The sequence below is a fragment of the Leptopilina heterotoma genome, unplaced genomic scaffold (assembly GCF_015476425.1).
Source record: "Leptopilina heterotoma isolate Lh14 unplaced genomic scaffold, ASM1547642v1 Lhet_560, whole genome shotgun sequence".
Lineage (NCBI taxonomy): Eukaryota > Metazoa > Arthropoda > Insecta > Hymenoptera > Figitidae > Leptopilina > Leptopilina heterotoma.
The window spans coordinates 236,268-256,227 of NW_025111123.1; the positions used below are offsets into that span (position 1 = coordinate 236,268).

The window sequence follows — 19,960 nt, forward strand, 5'->3', positions numbered from 1 at the left end:
CTCTGACAGTATTTCAGTCTCGCTGTGAGAGAATAAAAAATAATAATTTTACAATGGCACATAGTGGTAATTACACAGATATTCAACAATAAAACTATTCAAAATTGAAAATCTCAAAATCAATAAAACCTGTAAAATTCTTATTTTATTGCAATCCCTTCGCTGTTCAAGGATACATGCAACTCACCTTCGGAATTGTATTTGAACCATTTAACATAAGGAGGTTGGGCGCCAGGCTCACCTATGAGCCAACGTCACCACCAAAAATAACCAAACAATTTGTCTTGAGGAAACTAGACCACCAGGTTAATTCCTCAGAGACTACTCGTCACCAAAAAAACTCAAAATATCCGAATCAATCAAACAAAATCTCAAAATAAATCTTTAATCAAACGAATGAGGTTCAAATACAATTTACCGGCACGTCACAAATTTGTTCTAGCTAACTCAGCACAAAATAAGGGAAAGCATTGGGCGTAGGGTTTTGTTGGGGTGTAAATTAGTCACAAAAAAAATCAAATCATAATCAATAATTATTAACAAAATTGTATTCCAAATCAATCTTCGGCTATTTACAAAAAAGGGGGCTTTGACCATGATATTATTCCAAAATATTCGAAATAAGAACGCGAAGTTCACAAAATAATCATCTCTACTAAACTAAGATATTTCGCAAAATATCGGCAATATTCCACACAAAAAATCATAACGTTAATGATTACAAAAAAAAAATTATGATAATCTACTTTTTGTTTTACAAGGGAAAATCATCACTAACGAAAATTAATTTCTACTCAAGAAAAACGCGACATTTTGAAAATTTATCATGTAAAGAAAAGGGTCGCTACACGAGGTATCACGAAGTCTCTCAAACTCAAGGATATACATTTTTACACACAATAATCAAAATAATAATTCGAAATGAGCACCATTGTTATTTGTTAAAGATCAAGTCTAGTCATTTTAGACTGTTTTAAAACCGCAAAAGAACTTAAGAAACCACGAGGTCAAAAGTGGCGTCATTCCGAAAGGAAAAGTGAAAAATCCACATTCCCTATGCAAAAAAAATACTTTACTCGACAAAATAGATAATAAACGAGAATGTGAATTTTTAGACAATTGAGTATCGACTCACCAAACAAATGTAAATCGGCTACGGCTCTTAAAAGACCCACAAACGACGAAGTTCCTCGTGTTGGACACCTGTTCCTTCACAAACGCAACGAATGGCAATCAAATTTTCACAAAATCTAATCTCAGAGAGTGCTCTCGCGAGTGTGTGGAGCACGTTTTTCGTAGATTCGCCGGTAGCGTCTAATGACGAGCCCAACCAAACCTACGGTGCTCGCGCGCGCTAATAGTTCGCGACAGAGAAGTGGCGGCAAATCATTTCAAATTCAAAATGATATAATTCGACAAAACGCAAATTAATTATTTTTATCATTCAAACATCCATTCCATATAATAATAGTAATAACCGTAGAATGTAAATGCAATATAACTAATATTCGGCAATATAGTAATTAACATAACAAGTTATTTAAATTTGAAATTTATAAATTCGAAGTATCGACCACAACGATAACTAAATAGCTAATCTAATATTTAATTGACCAATTAATCGACGAACTAAATTAAGCAAATATAATTAATTACAAAAGCAATAAAAATTACCGCAATTAAACAAATGTAGAAACTATTCTAATTCGAATCAAAATTACGCAAATAAACGCACTAACTTTAATTAACAAGGCTACTAAATTTTTATACTAATAAAAATTACCAAACCACAAAATTAGCTAAACTTAATACTCCAAAACATTAACAAAATTAACAAAATTAAAATCGCCGAAATTAACCAAATTTAGCAAAATAACCAAAATTAGCAAAATTAAGCAAAACTACAAAACAACTAAATTTAGTAAAATAAAGAAATGCAATAACATTAATAATAATAAGCGAGAGCTATTTTTCAAAGTTGGGGTCAGGAACTCTTCTCCAGGTGGAACAATAGTGAGTTGGAGTTGTTGTCGTCCACAGCCATAACCAATTTTTATCGAAGCTTTCGATGAATAGGATGTCGACGAGGCCTCTGTCGACAATCCCGTTGGCGCACCCAACATTAACTGGTAACAGCATATGGAAGTGGCTTATCCATGTGAGTGTGGAGTGCGTGTCAAAATTCCAAAATTGGATTTGGTCCGAAACCAAACCACTTGATGTGTTAAAAAAAAACAACAGGCGAAAACAGCCAAATATTAAAATCCTCTCCAATGTCCAAAATAAGGCAAATGCAGTCAAAATACGGCCTTTACAGGCCAAGATTCAGCACCAAATAGACAACAATAAAAACAGGGTCGTCACGTCCCCAAAATAAAATGCGAGATCGAACTGCCAGCAAAGCACCAAACAGCCAAAGTGCGGCAGCAAATCGCCAAAATGCGACATCGAACAGCCATTGTCTCGAGAGTAAGTGTGCGGCGTCAAACAGCCAGCAGGGCATCGTACAGCCAGTGTGATGTATGGTTAGACCAGAAACTCCTCCAAGACTACTATCGTTCTTTAGTTGTGGTGATGTAGAATGATGTCCAAAAATAGCTCACAGCGAACATAAAAAAAAATAAAGCAGTAAACAAAAAAAATAATAATAAGCGCAAAATCATTGTGGTCGATCGTAGAGCAGAGGTTAATGCAGAAAAGTGTCCAACAGGAGAAGATCATTTTCTCCTAAATTTAATTTCTCTAATTATTAACTCGGGTGTAACGTGTAAAAAGTATTCACGTTACAACTCCTCCCTCTACACCACGTGTGCGGGTCAATCCGCCACGCAATGTATAGTTCAAAACTAAACAAAATTTCAAGACCAAATTAACCGCGAATTTATTTATGGGTCAAGTCGACAACCAAATCTCAAACTTTTCTGCTCGAAATGCTCCGGCCTACTTTCGACCATTATCAACACAAAACTTAATTTTAATCATGCGTGATCAGAGAAATAATCATCATTAACAAATTAGTGAATTTAAAAATATTTCAAATTAATACCCTAATTAGAGTGTTTATTTAAATATTATTTGCTTCTAAAATCGGGACACGACAAAATGAACTCTACATAATTTAACTTTATCATAACAACTTCAAATTTAAAACAAAACTGTTTTCAATATTAGGTGACACAATGTGCTACCCCGATACCGAGCTAGTGCTCTGGAAGTAATATTAGCGAAGCTACAAAAAAAATGCAATCCACAATTTTCTTTCATGTGATTCATTATTCTATTATTCAAAAAAAAATATCATAATAAAATACTACCCAATTTAAATCAGAAAATAAAATTTTTATTTCTTCAAGACACAATGATACATAATGAACAAAACGTATTATTTAGAGATTTTTCATAAATGTAATTAGAAGAATGCACAACGGTGCTAACGAAATGATATATAATTTTATATATTAAAAAAATATAAATTTTTTTTTTTTTGTAACGAATCAGATCAGAAATTATTTTTAAACGAAATTGTTAGAAACAATCGACGAGGTGTGATTTAAACTATATAACTATACATAATATCTCTATACAACTAATCATACGAAATAAAGGTTTCATCGAGATAAATGCTCTAATTAGTAAATAGTCCAACGGGACTGGGAATTTGTCGATCTAAGTGAGTCAAAACTAAATGGCAAAGTACAAGTACTATAGGCCATATCCGACCAAATAATAAAAAAAAGGTACAGCAATTGTTGCAATTCTTAATCTGATTACAAAATAAAATTATTTATCACTTTCTCAATACCAAATTATGGTAATAGTCAACCATTAACCAAAAAAAAGTTACTTTGTAATAATCTAGTATTAGTTTGAAAGGAAAAATGAAAGAGATTCTCGTAAAAAAAAATAACTATTATAATCAATTCGATTCGGGACAGGGAATAAGCTATTGTTTTCGTGACTTGCGAAAATAGTCCTTTCCTTCGATCTTTTCCTTTCCGTCGCAATCGGGACAATTTAGTGATGTATATCCAGGCAGTCCGCAGTGGAAACAAAATCTGAACAGAAAAGGCTTGGGGCAAGAAGGATAGCGATGGTTAGGATCGGCACAATTCCAGCAACCAATTTTTGGTTTTGATCGATAGTGAGAATAAACGGGTTTTGGTAATTGAGGGGACGGATCTCGGAGGGGGGGCTCTTTTCGTTTTATCGACTTATTTTCCTCGACGTGTGTGGGAGCAGAGGGAGCGTGACAACGTTTGGGGCGGCCATTGCCCCGCAATATTTCGTCATCTTTAGAATTCTCGGATTCCGAGGTCACGTCAAGCAAATTTTCGGGTTTGGGATTCTTTACAGGAATTATTTTAGGAATGGTTCCAGTATATTTAGTTGTAGGGTCTAACATCACGGGGTTTTTCTCATTTTCCTTTGTCGTGTCGTTTTCCGGCGATGGTGGGGCGATTTTGGAAGCGGTAGAATTTTGTCCATTCACAGAAGGCATCACGACTGGATTTTTCGTAGAATTCGCACCCAGTGTTTGTACGCTAGAATTCAGGTCGGTTTCGATTGTCGGCGGCACGGATGGCTGAATCGAGGGGTCCAACTTTGGTTCGTCAGACTGTGGTTTGATAGGCTGAAGATGTGAGGGTAGTGCAATAGAAATAGCAGAACCTTCACTCACAGATTCTGAAGATCCTGTCGATCGCGAGTCGTTCGGATGGAGCGGACGATCGTCGTTGACAACCTCTATTGAGGCGGGAGATATAAGGACAGCACATCTGTCGCAATAAACCTTGATTGCATCTTTCTGCGGGTGATTCGATGATGGATTCATTTTCTCAGTATTGTAGTTCTTTCTTAGCTTCCTAACCTTGGTTTTCAGCTTGGCGGTACGACAGCGTTCTTGGTCCAATTGGGAAACTAACTTGTGCAGTGAGACTACCAGCCGATATGATTCTGCTTGTGATTTCGCCAAGGATTCCTGCAAACGTAGGCGGGTCATTGGTTGAAGAATATCGGACTCAGCGAGGGAATCAACTAGCGGTCTATCGTCAGTCATCGCGGGTGGTCTCAGCGAATAATCCTAAAATTTAGAACGAGAGTGAGTAAATATCATAAAAGTGGGAAATATAACAACAAAATACGAATGGGAATATTACAATTGATTTATTCTCGTGCTCTTTTGACGTGGTCTCGGCCTTTCCTTGAAAATTTCCTATTACAATTGGGACAATTTACTGAAGTATACTCTGAGTTTCCGCAAAGAAAACAAAATTTACTCGTAAAAGATTTCGGGCATGACGAATGTCTATGGCCAATATCTAGACAATTCCAACATCTCGGAGGTGTGGCTTCAGCCATGGCGCTGGGTCTCAGAGAATATTCCTAAAATTAGAGTGTAAATAAGTCCCAAAGAAAATTTATTAAATCTCAAAATTTTAATCCTTATTTATTTACAAAATTTATATTTATCTATTAAAAAAAATTAATTTATTTACAAAATTTATATTTATCTATTTAAAAAAAAATTAATTTATTTACAAAATTTATATTTATCTATTTAAAAAAAAATTAATTTATTTACAAAATCTATTTTTATTTATTTTAAAAAAAAAATTAATTTATTTACAAAAATTAATTTATATACCGAAAATTAATTTATTTATACAAAAAAATCAAATTTATTATAAAAAAAAATTATTTATTTGGCTAGATTAACATTGTCGTTGGGTCCGCGATGGGGTTTTAGGTCTTCAATATGAACTTTTCTCACCTTTTTATTATTTAAATCACTAATATCATATACAAGTGACGAATATACTTTGGAAATCTTAAAGGGGCCAGAAAAAGGAGGACACAATTTAGCGGCAATATTTTTCTCCTTCGAAGATAGTTGGTGTGTACGCGCTAATACTAAATCACCAATGTGATAACGAAACTCTCTTCGTCGAAGATTGTAATATTTCGATTGTCTCGCAAAAGCATCGTCGAGATTTTTAACAACCCAATCGCGAACTATATTCATTTTTTTCATTCTCTCATTCCAACTGGATGGAGATTGAGTTTCTACTTCGGTAACATTTTCAATCTTTTTGCGTAAACTATTAATGGGTTTAGGTTCGCGACCTAAATTCAGAAAAGCAGGTGTGGCTTTAATACTGCTGTGATAAGCTGTATTGTACGCAAATTTAAATTCGGGAAGATGCATATCCCATTCTCGGTGATCCTTTTTTATATAGGAAATAATCATCGTCTTCAACACTCTATTCACTCTTTCTACAGGATTGGCCTGTGGGTGATATGGCGGCGTAGTAGAGTGGAAAATATTATATTCTTTAGTCAAAGATCGAATAACGCTATTGATAAACTCAGTACCGTTATCGCTCAAGATCACTTGGGGAGTACCCCAGCGGTTAATAACGAGTTCTCGAAACAATTCGCAAATTTTCTTTCCGTTCGCTACTCTTAAGGGAGCGCACTCAATCCATTTAGTAAACAAATCTTGTATTACCAAGATGTACTGAAATTGAGCTTTGCTACGAGGAAGAGGTCCGATGATATCTAACGCAACGACAGTCCAAGGTTCTTCGGTAACGCGACGTCCCATGGGACCTGGTGGAAGAGATTGTTCTACTTTGCAAGTACTACAAATGGAACAATTTCTAATATACGCTACTACATTTCGGAAACAGTGTGGCCAATAATAACTTTTAGTTATTCGCAAATACGTCTTTTGAGCTCCGAGATGGCCCGCTTGAGGATCGTTGTGAGCTTCAACAATAATATTTTTCTGCTCGTTTTCCTCAGGAACATATTTCCACGCGTCAAGATCTTTGTCCAAAGATTCTAAATACAAGTCAGGTCGATAATAATATAGACGTTTGTCTATAATTTTCCATAGAGGGAATTTTTCGGGAAATTCGGCTACCGTCATATATCGTCTAAAATACCATGAGTCATGGGGATCTTTAACTACATTTAAAGTCTCAGTACTTATATCTTCGCTAATACGAGAGAGTGCGTCGGGCACGTGGTTTAGGGAACCTTTTCGATAAACAATTTCATAATTATAACCCATCAGAGCTAATGCCCATCGACCCAAACGACCGGAAGGTTTCTTTAAATTGTCGAGCCACTTCAAGCTAGCGTGATCGGTTATAACAGTGAAATGAGAGGCAGCTAAATAATAATCGAATTTTTCGATTGCCCACTTCACGGCTAAACATTCTTTCTCGGTGACCGTGTAATTTCGCTCAGCATCGTTCATAGATCTGCTCGCATACGCAATTACACGTTCAACGCCATCTATATTCTGTGTCAAAACAGCACCTACGCCATAATCACTGGCATCTGTTTGTAACACAAAATCAAGCTCAAAATCAGGGCACGCTAATATCGGAGAACTTGTCAACTTTTCTTTTAAACTTTCGAACGCTATTTGTTGACTTTCTCCCCAAGACCATTTTACATTCTTTTTTAGCAGAGCATGTAAAGGAGACGCAATAGTAGCGAAGTCAGGTATGAATCGCCGATACCATGACGTCATGCCTAAAAATCTACGCAATTGTTTTATAGTACGCGGAGCGGGGTAATTGAGTACAGGCTCAATTTTCTCCGGGTCAGGTTGAAGACCATTTTCGTTAACTAGGTAACCGAGGTAACGGACCTGCGTACAACAAAATTCACATTTTTCTGGACTCAATTTTAAATCGGCTAGTTTAATAGCATCGAGGACCTTTTTTAACCACTCTAAATGCTCAGTGAAAGTCTCGGTGACGATAATAATATCGTCTAAGTAGACGAAAACAAAAGGATCCATATTTTTGACAACACCATCTAATAATCTCTGAAAAGTGGCGGGGGCGTTGGTAAGCCCAAACGGCATTCTTTTAAATTGGAAGAGTCCACGTCCTGGGACAGTAAAAGCTGTTTTCGGACGGCTATCAGGGTGAAGTGGAACTTGCAAAAAACCTTTTTGCATGTCTAATTTCGTAATGAATTTCGCGTGACGTAATCTATCCAAAATGGCGCTAATATACGGAATCGGATAAGCGTCTTTTTTCGTAACACCGTTAACTTTACGGAAGTCAAGGCATACGCGATACGTACCATCAGGCTTTCTGACCATAATAATAGGCGAAGACCAATCTGAATCTGACGGTTCGATGACGTCATCTTTGATCATTTCGTCTATTTCCTTATGCATTTCAGCAAGTACTTTTGGCGAGACTAAATAATACCTCTGCTTAATCGGCAAGGCATCACCAGTATTAATTACATGCTGAGTTTTGTTAGTCAGTCCGAGTTTATCGCAAGGAGGGGGTAATTCGCGTCTTAGAAAATCGGCTAATTCATCCGCTTGTTGTTTAGTAAGTTCGCGAATTCCGAAACAGACGTTATTAACATTATCTTCATCTTTAAATTTAAATACGCGATTAGGACTATGCTGGAAGAACCAAGACCTATTTTCAAAATTAGTCACTATTTGAAAAGTTCGCAAAAAATCAAGTCCTACAACTAATGAGTACGGGAGACTATTTAATACTCGAGCATTGATCTCTTTAATTTGACCCTTAAGATCGATCGGTAACAAAACTTCTTTAGAAACAGCTTCGACTTCGCCATTCGCAAATTGAACCTTACCAGAGCTCTCTATGATTTTTAGATTGAGCTTTTCGATTAATTCGACTCCTTTTGAGCCTATAAAGGTGCGAGAAGCTCCGCTATCAACAAGGGCTGTGAATGGTATGCCTTGTATCTCGAACTCGACAAATAGTAAAGATTCGGTACGGTTCAATAATATCGCATTATACGATAATTCAGCTGTTTTTAAACTTTTGAAAGAAAGTTTTAAATTTAACTTACTCACGTCAATGCCTAATTTTTCAGAATGGTTACTGTCAAACAATAAATTGCAATTTTCATTATCCGAATCGAAAGGTAAAGATGTTTCGCTAAATATTTCGCATTCTGAATTGAGAGATAAGGAAGATTCGCTATTATAGTCATAAAGTATATGAGCTTTATCGATTATATTATTGGCGGGCTCTATAGTACTAGTCGGAACCGAGTTAGCCCTAATTGACGGTTCCCTTATTTGTTTTCCTGACACGCGGTACAGTTGGGACGAGTGACGTCTCGTTTGCCACAGCCAAAACAATAAATGTTTTTAGCCTCCTTACAATCATAACTTCTATGTCCTTCTTTACTACAGTTCCAACATGTAAGATTATTCTTTCGCGATTTCGGGGAATCGTTAAAAACATCGGCGGAAGCTTTATCTTTAACTTGTGACTTCGACTTATTTCGGTCGCTAGAATTGTTTTTAACAGGATTTTTCTCTTTATCTTTGTTAACTGATTTATTAGATTTCTTTTCATTTGTTAAAAAGAAACTATCAATTTCTTCATCGGAAGAATCAGCTACAAAATTCAAATTTTCCTTTCTTTTATGGATATTACGACCGCGAGGTTCTCGATACGCGAGATCCGGTAACAAGGATCGCTCAGGAGTGGGGGGAGGTCTATACGACTTCGCCACACGATATGTTTTCTCAGCGGCTATCGCGAGGTCTTCGAGCAATTCACGAGAAACGGCTTCATATCGACGAACGGCAACTTGTAGTCTAGGAAGTAAATTACGATGGGCGTAACTTATTTCTTCCATCTCGGTGAGGGGAGGGGAGACTCGTTCGAACATCGACCACATACAAGTCAAGTAGTCCGCTACTCTTTCGTTCTCACCTTGCGTTCTACGATAGATTTCCTGCCTAAGCTCGAATTGGAAATCAACGTCTGCGAAACGAGTCCTAAAAGCGCGAGTAAATTGATTGAAAGTCCGCCATTGATATTTTGAACCTCGAAACCAATTTAACGCAATACCAGATAAAAAGAACGGAAGAATTCTTAACAAATCTTCGTCTCGAATAGGAAAAAAGGTTCTACCTTCCTCGAGGCGACGCAAAAATGACTCAGCGTCCTCTTGACTAGATCCAGCGAACTTAAGGTTCCATTTGCGCATAGTTCCGTAAGCGGAAGCTGCGGAAGTGCCATAAGGGCGTGACCTTGGTCGAAAATCATTTTCGTAATTATCGGAAGCGTCACTATAATCCGAAGGATAATCATCAGTGTCAAGATAGGGTCGGTAATGGTTATTTTCGCGAAGTGGTCTGCCATAACGATCATAACGAGGTCCTCTATTTTCATGTGGCGATCGAGAGGAACCTTCCTGAAATCGAACGCTACGAAATTCAGGTTCAAAGCGAGAATGATAACGATAATCATCACGACGAGAATCGGATAATCCTCTTTCAGGAACAGGCTCGAAATTTTCATACGCGCGAGTTCTAATGTTAGTATAATTTTTCTCTCGAATATCTCTAGAAGGACGAACAGGTGCAGTATTGCGATAATCTCTATCTGTGTGTGATGTCACGATATTGTCAACCGGGCGAGTAGTATTCAATCTTCGGTTAACGTTGCCTTGACCTAGATTCATCCTATCGAATTCTCTCAATACGGGAGTTTCGCTACGTCGATTCAAGTGTTGTTGTATTTCGCGATTTCGCTCGAAAGTGTCGACTAATTCATTAGTGTTTCGTCTCCTTCGTTCTCTATCTCGATTCTCAAAATTATCTACTACGTGAACTTCTTCGGTTCGAGTCCTGTGTATCGTTCCAGTGTAAATGGGGGGAGCGCTAGTCAAGTGTGCAGGGAGCGAGGAGACTACGGTAGTGTGGGAAGGAGAAACGTGAGATGAGGGGAACGTAGGCTCAGCGGACGTGGTGGGGAGAGAAGGGTGAGAGGTACGCTCAGCAGAGGGATTGAGAGAACCGGTATCTCGACTAATTTCCTCCGTTAAATTTCGAAAACTTTCTTCGTTAACTTCGCGGTTTGTTTCTTCGTGAAACGAGCTAGATGCATTCTCGGGTATGGTTTGAAGGTCGTGCCTGGTTACAGTTCCAATACCTGAGTCAGCGGATGACTCTCTACGTCCGTTTTCATAACGAAAAAGTCTCTCTCGGAGAACAGGAACAATTCCGCTAATCGATAAATTTCGCGATTCTAGTTCCGTAACTAGATCGACTTTCCGAAGGGAATAAGCCCACTCGCGAATTCTTTTAGGTGACAAATTCATTTTACCTTTTTATTGCATCCGTTTGCTTTATGATTATTAAGAATTATGTTATTAAAGAATTAATTTTATTTAATTCGATTATTTTAAATCCTGAATGTATTAAGTCGGGCTTTGGGGTGAAGGTTTTGAGTATAGTGATCAACCATATAATATTGATTAATGTAATAATCACGGTATTTATCACGCAATTACAAAAGAAAATTATTGGGAATCCTTTTACATCAGAAACAAATTAATCGCAAAAATGAAAAATTAAAAAAAAGTTTTCGTTGCTTTATCCGAAGCTAATCAATTCAACATTATTTTCGAAATTTAATAATAAAAAAAATAAACGTGTAAAATATTAAATTGGGAACAAATTTAAGGGACGAAATATAATTTTAAAATTATTTTAGTTTTAAACCCGTCCAAGAAAATGATCAAAAGAAATATTATTAGAGTATTATTATGAGAACATTAAAAATAATTTTAAGAACGCATTATAATAGTGAATTTAGGTTTCAAAATTAAACATCCGAAATAAAAAAAATGTTTCCTAGCGTAAAATAAATTTTCTAAAATCAGAAAGTATTAAATATTTCACGCGAGATATCTTACTACGTGAGAAAAACAATTGCTAAAATTCGATAATTTAAGAAGAATTGGGGCACGAGAGAAAATTACGCTAAGTCGCAAAAAAGGGGGGAACATATGTCTTGCAAATACATGATTAATTTGCAAACTAGTTTTAATTTATAAGGTCAACATTTTGTTAACCAAATAAATAATATACGAAATATATATACACAAAATACCAATAATATACACAAAATTATCAAATCATCAATTTAATATACAGAAATTAAATATTCAGCAAAATAATAAATCACATAAATTTTTCAATATAATATAAAATAAAATTAGCACATGGTATCAAATAATATTTTATTCTGGGATTTGAGTTTGATAAACTTCGCTTATTTCGTGTCTATGAGTCAGAGTCGTATGCAAGGACATAAACACGATCTATTGTGTTCGAAATTCAAACAAGTGTTTCGAAACAGCAAGATAAATTTATCAAAATTTTCTCGATTTAACACAAGAATAAAACCAAATATATTTTTCGTAATCAAATTTTAATTTTAATATTCGAATAACCGAAATTTAATTTTTCATAGCAGCAAAACCCTTCAAAAATTAGAATACACTCCCAACAAATTAAAACACAGCGAGTTAACAAAATTTAATGTTAGGCTGCCCCACGTTGGGCGCCATTGTGAGAGAATAAAAAATAATAATTTTACAATGGCACATAGTGGTAATTACACAGATATTCAACAATAAAACTATTCAAAATTGAAAATCTCAAAATCAATAAAACCTGTAAAATTCTTATTTTATTGCAATCCCTTCGCTGTTCAAGGATACATGCAACTCACCTTCGGAATTGTATTTGAACCATTTAACATAAGGAGGTTGGGCGCCAGGCTCACCTATGAGCCAACGTCACCACCAAAAATAACCAAACAATTTGTCTTGAGGAAACTAGACCACCAGGTTAATTCCTCAGAGACTACTCGTCACCAAAAAAACTCAAAATATCCGAATCAATCAAACAAAATCTCAAAATAAATCTTTAATCAAACGAATGAGGTTCAAATACAATTTACCGGCACGTCACAAATTTGTTCTAGCTAACTCAGCACAAAATAAGGGAAAGCATTGGGCGTAGGGTTTTGTTGGGGTGTAAATTAGTCACAAAAAAAATCAAATCATAATCAATAATTATTAACAAAATTGTATTCCAAATCAATCTTCGGCTATTTACAAAAAAGGGGGCTTTGACCATGATATTATTCCAAAATATTCGAAATAAGAACGCGAAGTTCACAAAATAATCATCTCTACTAAACTAAGATATTTCGCAAAATATCGGCAATATTCCACACAAAAAATCATAACGTTAATGATTACAAAAAAAAAATTATGATAATCTACTTTTTGTTTTACAAGGGAAAATCATCACTAACGAAAATTAATTTCTACTCAAGAAAAACGCGACATTTTGAAAATTTATCATGTAAAGAAAAGGGTCGCTACACGAGGTATCACGAAGTCTCTCAAACTCAAGGATATACATTTTTACACACAATAATCAAAATAATAATTCGAAATGAGCACCATTGTTATTTGTTAAAGATCAAGTCTAGTCATTTTAGACTGTTTTAAAACCGCAAAAGAACTTAAGAAACCACGAGGTCAAAAGTGGCGTCATTCCGAAAGGAAAAGTGAAAAATCCACATTCCCTATGCAAAAAAAATACTTTACTCGACAAAATAGATAATAAACGAGAATGTGAATTTTTAGACAATTGAGTATCGACTCACCAAACAAATGTAAATCGGCTACGGCTCTTAAAAGACCCACAAACGACGAAGTTCCTCGTGTTGGACACCTGTTCCTTCACAAACGCAACGAATGGCAATCAAATTTTCACAAAATCTAATCTCAGAGAGTGCTCTCGCGAGTGTGTGGAGCACGTTTTTCGTAGATTCGCCGGTAGCGTCTAATGACGAGCCCAACCAAACCTACGGTGCTCGCGCGCGCTAATAGTTCGCGACAGAGAAGTGGCGGCAAATCATTTCAAATTCAAAATGATATAATTCGACAAAACGCAAATTAATTATTTTTATCATTCAAACATCCATTCCATATAATAATAGTAATAACCGTAGAATGTAAATGCAATATAACTAATATTCGGCAATATAGTAATTAACATAACAAGTTATTTAAATTTGAAATTTATAAATTCGAAGTATCGACCACAACGATAACTAAATAGCTAATCTAATATTTAATTGACCAATTAATCGACGAACTAAATTAAGCAAATATAATTAATTACAAAAGCAATAAAAATTACCGCAATTAAACAAATGTAGAAACTATTCTAATTCGAATCAAAATTACGCAAATAAACGCACTAACTTTAATTAACAAGGCTACTAAATTTTTATACTAATAAAAATTACCAAACCACAAAATTAGCTAAACTTAATACTCCAAAACATTAACAAAATTAACAAAATTAAAATCGCCGAAATTAACCAAATTTAGCAAAATAACCAAAATTAGCAAAATTAAGCAAAACTACAAAACAACTAAATTTAGTAAAATAAAGAAATGCAATAACATTAATAATAATAAGCGAGAGCTATTTTTCAAAGTTGGGGTCAGGAACTCTTCTCCAGGTGGAACAATAGTGAGTTGGAGTTGTTGTCGTCCACAGCCATAACCAATTTTTATCGAAGCTTTCGATGAATAGGATGTCGACGAGGCCTCTGTCGACAATCCCGTTGGCGCACCCAACATTAACTGGTAACAGCATATGGAAGTGGCTTATCCATGTGAGTGTGGAGTGCGTGTCAAAATTCCAAAATTGGATTTGGTCCGAAACCAAACCACTTGATGTGTTAAAAAAAAAACAACAGGCGAAAACAGCCAAATATTAAAATCCTCTCCAATGTCCAAAATAAGGCAAATGCAGTCGAAATACGGCCTTTACAGGCCAAGATTCAGCACCAAATAGACAACAATAAAAACAGGGTCGTCACGTCCCCAAAATAAAATGCGAGATCGAACTGCCAGCAAAGCACCAAACAGCCAAAGTGCGGCAGCAAATCGCCAAAATGCGACATCGAACAGCCATTGTCTCGAGAGTAAGTGTGCGGCGTCAAACAGCCAGCAGGGCATCGTACAGCCAGTGTGATGTATGGTTAGACCAGAAACTCCTCCAAGACTACTATCGTTCCTTAGTTGTGGTGATGTAGAATGATGTCCAAAAATAGCTCACAGCGAACATAAAAAAAAATAAAGCAGTAAACAAAAAAAATAATAATAAGCGCAAAATCATTGTGGTCGATCGTAGAGCAGAGGTTAATGCAGAAAAGTGTCCAACAGGAGAAGATCATTTTCTCCTAAATTTAATTTCTCTAATTATTAACTCGGGTGTAACGTGTAAAAAGTATTCACCTTACATCGCATATAGAAGAACATTTTGCTGGTGCGATGAACATTTCATGTGAGCATTGTAATGCTAAACATTTTCAAGGAGAAAGAGTATCTAATAAAAAAAATTCATTTCATGATTGTTGTAAACATGGCGAAGTCATTCTTGAAGATCTACCTGCTCCTCCACTCATATTACAAAATTTATTTGATGGCACCCACGAATTATCTGGGCATTTTCTTCATAATATACGACCTTACAATAATTCATTTGGTTTTGCTTCTTTCAACACTAACTTAGTTAATTTTAACAATAGACGACCAGGACCATATTGTTTCAAAATACATGGTCAGGTTTATTATCAAATGAATACATCTTTGTATGCAGAAAGGAACGATACTCCTTCATTTAGACAATTATTTATTGTTGATCAAAACGAAGCTTCCGAAATTTGTTGTAAGAATAATGTTCAATTAAACCGAGATATTGTTGATAGAATTGAAACAGCCCTTCGGGACTGTAACCTTTTTGCACAGTCCTACCGTATGATGCATGAAGAAATTAAAAAAACAATGACTGAAAATAATGCAGAAATTTAGCCTGAGATGCAATTATTATTTTCATTAAAGCCTGGGATGGATAGTTTAGACGTTATAATTTACAAAGTGTCAATGAAGTTGCAGCAATTTTTACTACAACTGCTGATGGTGATATTCCAGAATCATATGTTACCGTATATAATAAGAATACAAAAAGTTTACAATATATAAATTCTATGAATCCCAATGTTGAGCCATGGATATATCCTTTATTTTATCCACATGGAACAAGAGGTTAGGGCAAAAATCTGACCTGCGCGAATACAAATAAACGTGTATCAAGAGCTGCATACATCAGGCATAGAATGGCTTCTAGGGACAACAATGTATTTTTAAAGGGTGGTAGATTATTTCAGCAATGGATTGTCGACAGTTATGTGAAAATTGAAAAAGATAGGACAAATTTCTGTCGAAATAATCAAAAGAAACTTCGTGCAGATACTTACGAAGGTCTAATTGATCATTTACAAAGAAGAGCTGATGATTCGAACAATGAAGTTGGGAAAATTGTAATACTTCCATCATCTTTCACAGGTTCTCCGAGAAATATGTTATAGCAGTACCAAGATGCAATGGCTATTGTGAGAAAATTTGGTAAACCTGATCTTTTTATTACGATGACGTGTAATCCAAACTGGCGTGAAATTAAGGAAAATTTATTACCTAACCAAACTGCCTCTGATAGACCAGATATTGTATCGCGTGTTTTTACCATAAAAAAAGATAAACTTATTAATACTATTGTAAAGGAACAATTATTTGGCGAAGTGATTGCTTATGTGTATGTCATTGAATATCAAAAACGTGGATTGTCGCATATGCATTTATTAGTGACTTTGAAACAAAAGTATAAAATAACAACACCCGAGATTGTAGACAAATATATTTTGGCAGAAATTCCAAGTCAATCAGAAAATGTTATACTTCATGACATCGTTATGAAAAATATGATTCATGGCCCATGTGGAAATTGGTGTAAAGATAATAATAGTAAATGTTTGAAAGGTTTCCTAAAACAATTCTGTTCTGAGACAATAATGGATGAAAACGGATACCCAACGTATCGCTGCCTTAATACAGGACAATACGATCGCCTAAATGGAGGAACTACAGATAATCAATACGTTGTTCCATACAATCCTACATTACTTCAGTTATTTAATTGTCATATTAATGTAGAAGTAGTTTCAAGTATTAAATCCGTAAAATATTTGTATAAATATATTTTTAAGGGACATGATGCTGCTGCTGTAGTAATTACCGATAGTAGTAATAATACAAGTTCTTTAGAATATTTCGATTTAAATAGGCGTGATCCACAAGCTAGACAATATACATATGCAGAAATTCCGTGTTATTATGTTTTTAAGAAAGAACGTTGTGAAAATGCATTAAAATGGGTGAAGCGTTAAGGGTCATTTAATGTCATTGGACGGATGTATTCAATTTCGCCCAGTCAATCAGAACTGTTTCATCTTAGATTACTTTTAATAGTAGTTAAAGGCGCTACAAGTTATGATCATCTGCGAACTGTCAACAATATTGTACATGACATTTTTCGTAGTGCATGTTTAGCATTAGGCCTTATTGAAGATGATGGAGAATGGGAACGTGCTTTGACAGAAGGAGAAGTATCGATGATGCCACAACAATTAAGACGTTTATTTGTGCGTATTTTAATTTATTGCCATCCAGTTCATCCAAACGAACTTTGGGAAAAGTTTAAAGAGGCTATGTCTGAAGATTATCAGAAAAATTATCCATCTAATGAAGCTCATAAAAGAGCATATAATGATATAATTAACTTTCTGTTGCATGAAGGATCAAATATTCGCAATTTTCCTGAAATGATACAGTTAAATGAAATAAGTATTAAAATAGAAAATCAAGCGAACAACGAAATGTCATTGCAACAACATAAAGAGATTGGTGAAATGCAATATGTGAAACTGAATTCCAAACAGAAGGATATTGTTGATGAAGTATTAAATGTAGTTATTCAAGATAAAAGAATACCATCTTCTTCATGTTATTACATTGATGGACCAGGTGGATCCGGAAAAACTTTTGTTTATACAACTTTATACCATTTGTTAAGAAGTAAAGAAAAATGTGTTTGTACTATGGCATTTACAGGCATTGCCGCAATATTACTTCCCCGTGGTAAAACTGTACATAAAACATTTGGGATGCCTGTTCCATTGTTCTATGATTCTACATCAAATATTAAAAGTCAATCTAAGGAAGCTACATTTTTGAAAGAGGTTGATGTCTTTATTTGGGATGAAGCTCCAATGGCGCCAAGATATGCTATGGAATTAATTGATAGAACATTACGCGATTTTATGAATGTTGATATGCCATTTGGTGGAAAAACTATGCTTTTGGGTGGTGATTTTAGACAATTATTGCCTGTTAAAGTTAATGCTACTAGAAGCGAATTAGTTAATTTATCTATTAAATCTAGCACATTATGGAGTCATTTTAAGGTGATATCATTAACAGAAAATATGAGAACTTTACCTGGTGAAAAAGAATTTTCAGAATATTTATTATCAGTTGGAAATGGTACTTTAAATGATAATGATAATAATATACTAGCACCAGAGCAATGTGTAGAAAATGGTGATATCATTCATAAAATATTTGGAGAATTAATTATCAATAATAAATACGATGATTTAGCAAAAGTAGCAATATTGTCTGCTCGAAATGTTGATGTTGATGAAATTAACAACAAGGTACTCGAACTGTTTGATAATAAAAGTGAGCGAATTTATACAAGTGTTGATAGTACCGATAATTGTGATAATGGAAGTATAAATGATGCTATTTTACCAGAGTATTTGAATACTTTAAATCCATCAAATTTCCCGCCTTATGAATTAGGATTAAGAGCCAATTGTATTGTCATGCTACTTCGAAATCTTAGTATTAATGAAGGTTTATGTAATGGAACGCGAATGCAGGTATTAGAACTATCAAACAATCTGCTACGTTGTCGTATTTTAACAGGTGATAATCTTGGGAATCATTAATTATATATTTAGGAAATCAAAGACCTAATTTACTAATCAAGAATTATGTTTACACTGAATTATTGAAATAAAAGTAAATATTTTTTCTATAAAAATGTCTGAGTCGTTATATATTTTTTTTCTTAAAAAAGGAGTGTGTCTCAGTATGGCTGTCTTTACGCGTAAGACTTTCTTCGAGGCTTCTTATTGGTAAATTACGTCATTTTTTTGTAATAAGATTCACACGTTTCTTTCTTATCAATTGGTCAAAGACGTTTTAATTTCCTAATTTCAAATAATAGTTTAAACTTCAGATAATTACCCTCGAAGGCTAAAGTCTTACGACAGTTCCGAGGGAGGGTAAAGGGCTCCAGAAGAAGGGTTTTAGAAAAAAGTTTAAAGATAATATTTCTCAAGATTATTAACGAAATTTTGCATCCCATGAATCTTATAGAAAAGCATATATTGAAATAAATTATTTTCTTCGAAATGACGGAGTACTTACATTTTTTGTATAATATTTACAGAAACCACACTTATATTTCTTTTTTATAGCAAAAGTAGGAACGATTTTAAGAAACAAAAGTAAATTTTTAATTTAATATCCTCTGTTTATGGCTTTCTTTGACAGTAGAGATGTTTTTTTGCTAGCTAAGTGAAAAATAGTTAAAAATTGTTTATTTAGTAACGTTTTTCTTTCATCACTATTTTTTAAAATATAAATTTACTACGGAAGATTTTAAATGTTACAAAATTTAATTAACAAATAGATTACTTTGATTATAAAAAGGTTTTCTATAACTTCATCGTACAAAACTTTTTATAAAATGTGCCATTCTTGAAATATACGCTTTTCTTTAAGCAAAGAAAAGTGTTGTTTTTTTTATCAAAACCATAAACTTTAGAAATGATACATTTAGAAACAGATAAAAACAGAACTAGAATTGTAAAGGTATAAAAAATTGTTTTACGCACAACATAGGCTATTGTTTTATTAAATTGAATAATATTTAAAAATTCCTATTATCAGAAACAGTCACTCAAATTGATACCTTAACAAACAAAAGACTGTAATTTAAAGAATAAAAATGCAAGAGAAAAAACGCGCGCGCGGCAGCGCGCGATCGTTCTCGTACTCTTAAAAGCTTAAAATATCGCGTCCATGGACCCTCAGCTACAAAACCCTGAAGCGACCAATTTTTTTTTCAAAATGGCGGACG

At 34.6% G+C, this 19,960-nt stretch overlaps 1 protein-coding gene across 1 annotated transcript; it reads left to right on the forward strand.

Moving 5' to 3' along the window:
- Positions 1–17,159: 17,159 nt before the first annotated feature.
- LOC122508733 lies at positions 17,160–18,761 on the forward strand. The gene is made up of 3 exons (XM_043622252.1): positions 17,160–17,394; positions 17,605–17,772; positions 18,613–18,761. The coding sequence occupies exons 1-3, from the start codon at positions 17,160–17,162 to the stop codon at positions 18,759–18,761; spliced, it is 552 nt and encodes a 183-aa protein (XP_043478187.1).
- The last annotated feature ends 1,199 nt before the right edge of the window (positions 18,762–19,960 follow it).

Coding starts and splice junctions, on each gene's coding strand:
- LOC122508733 (XM_043622252.1), top strand. CDS start 17,160: ATGTATTCAATTTCGCCCAGTCAATCAGAACTGTTTCATCTTAGATTA. Junction 17,395..17,604: donor ATTAAGACGTTTATTTGTGC/GTATTTTAATTT, acceptor GTATTAAAATAG/AAAATCAAGCGAACAACGAA. Junction 17,773..18,612: donor TTATTACATTGATGGACCAG/GTGGATCCGGAA, acceptor CTTATGAATTAG/GATTAAGAGCCAATTGTATT.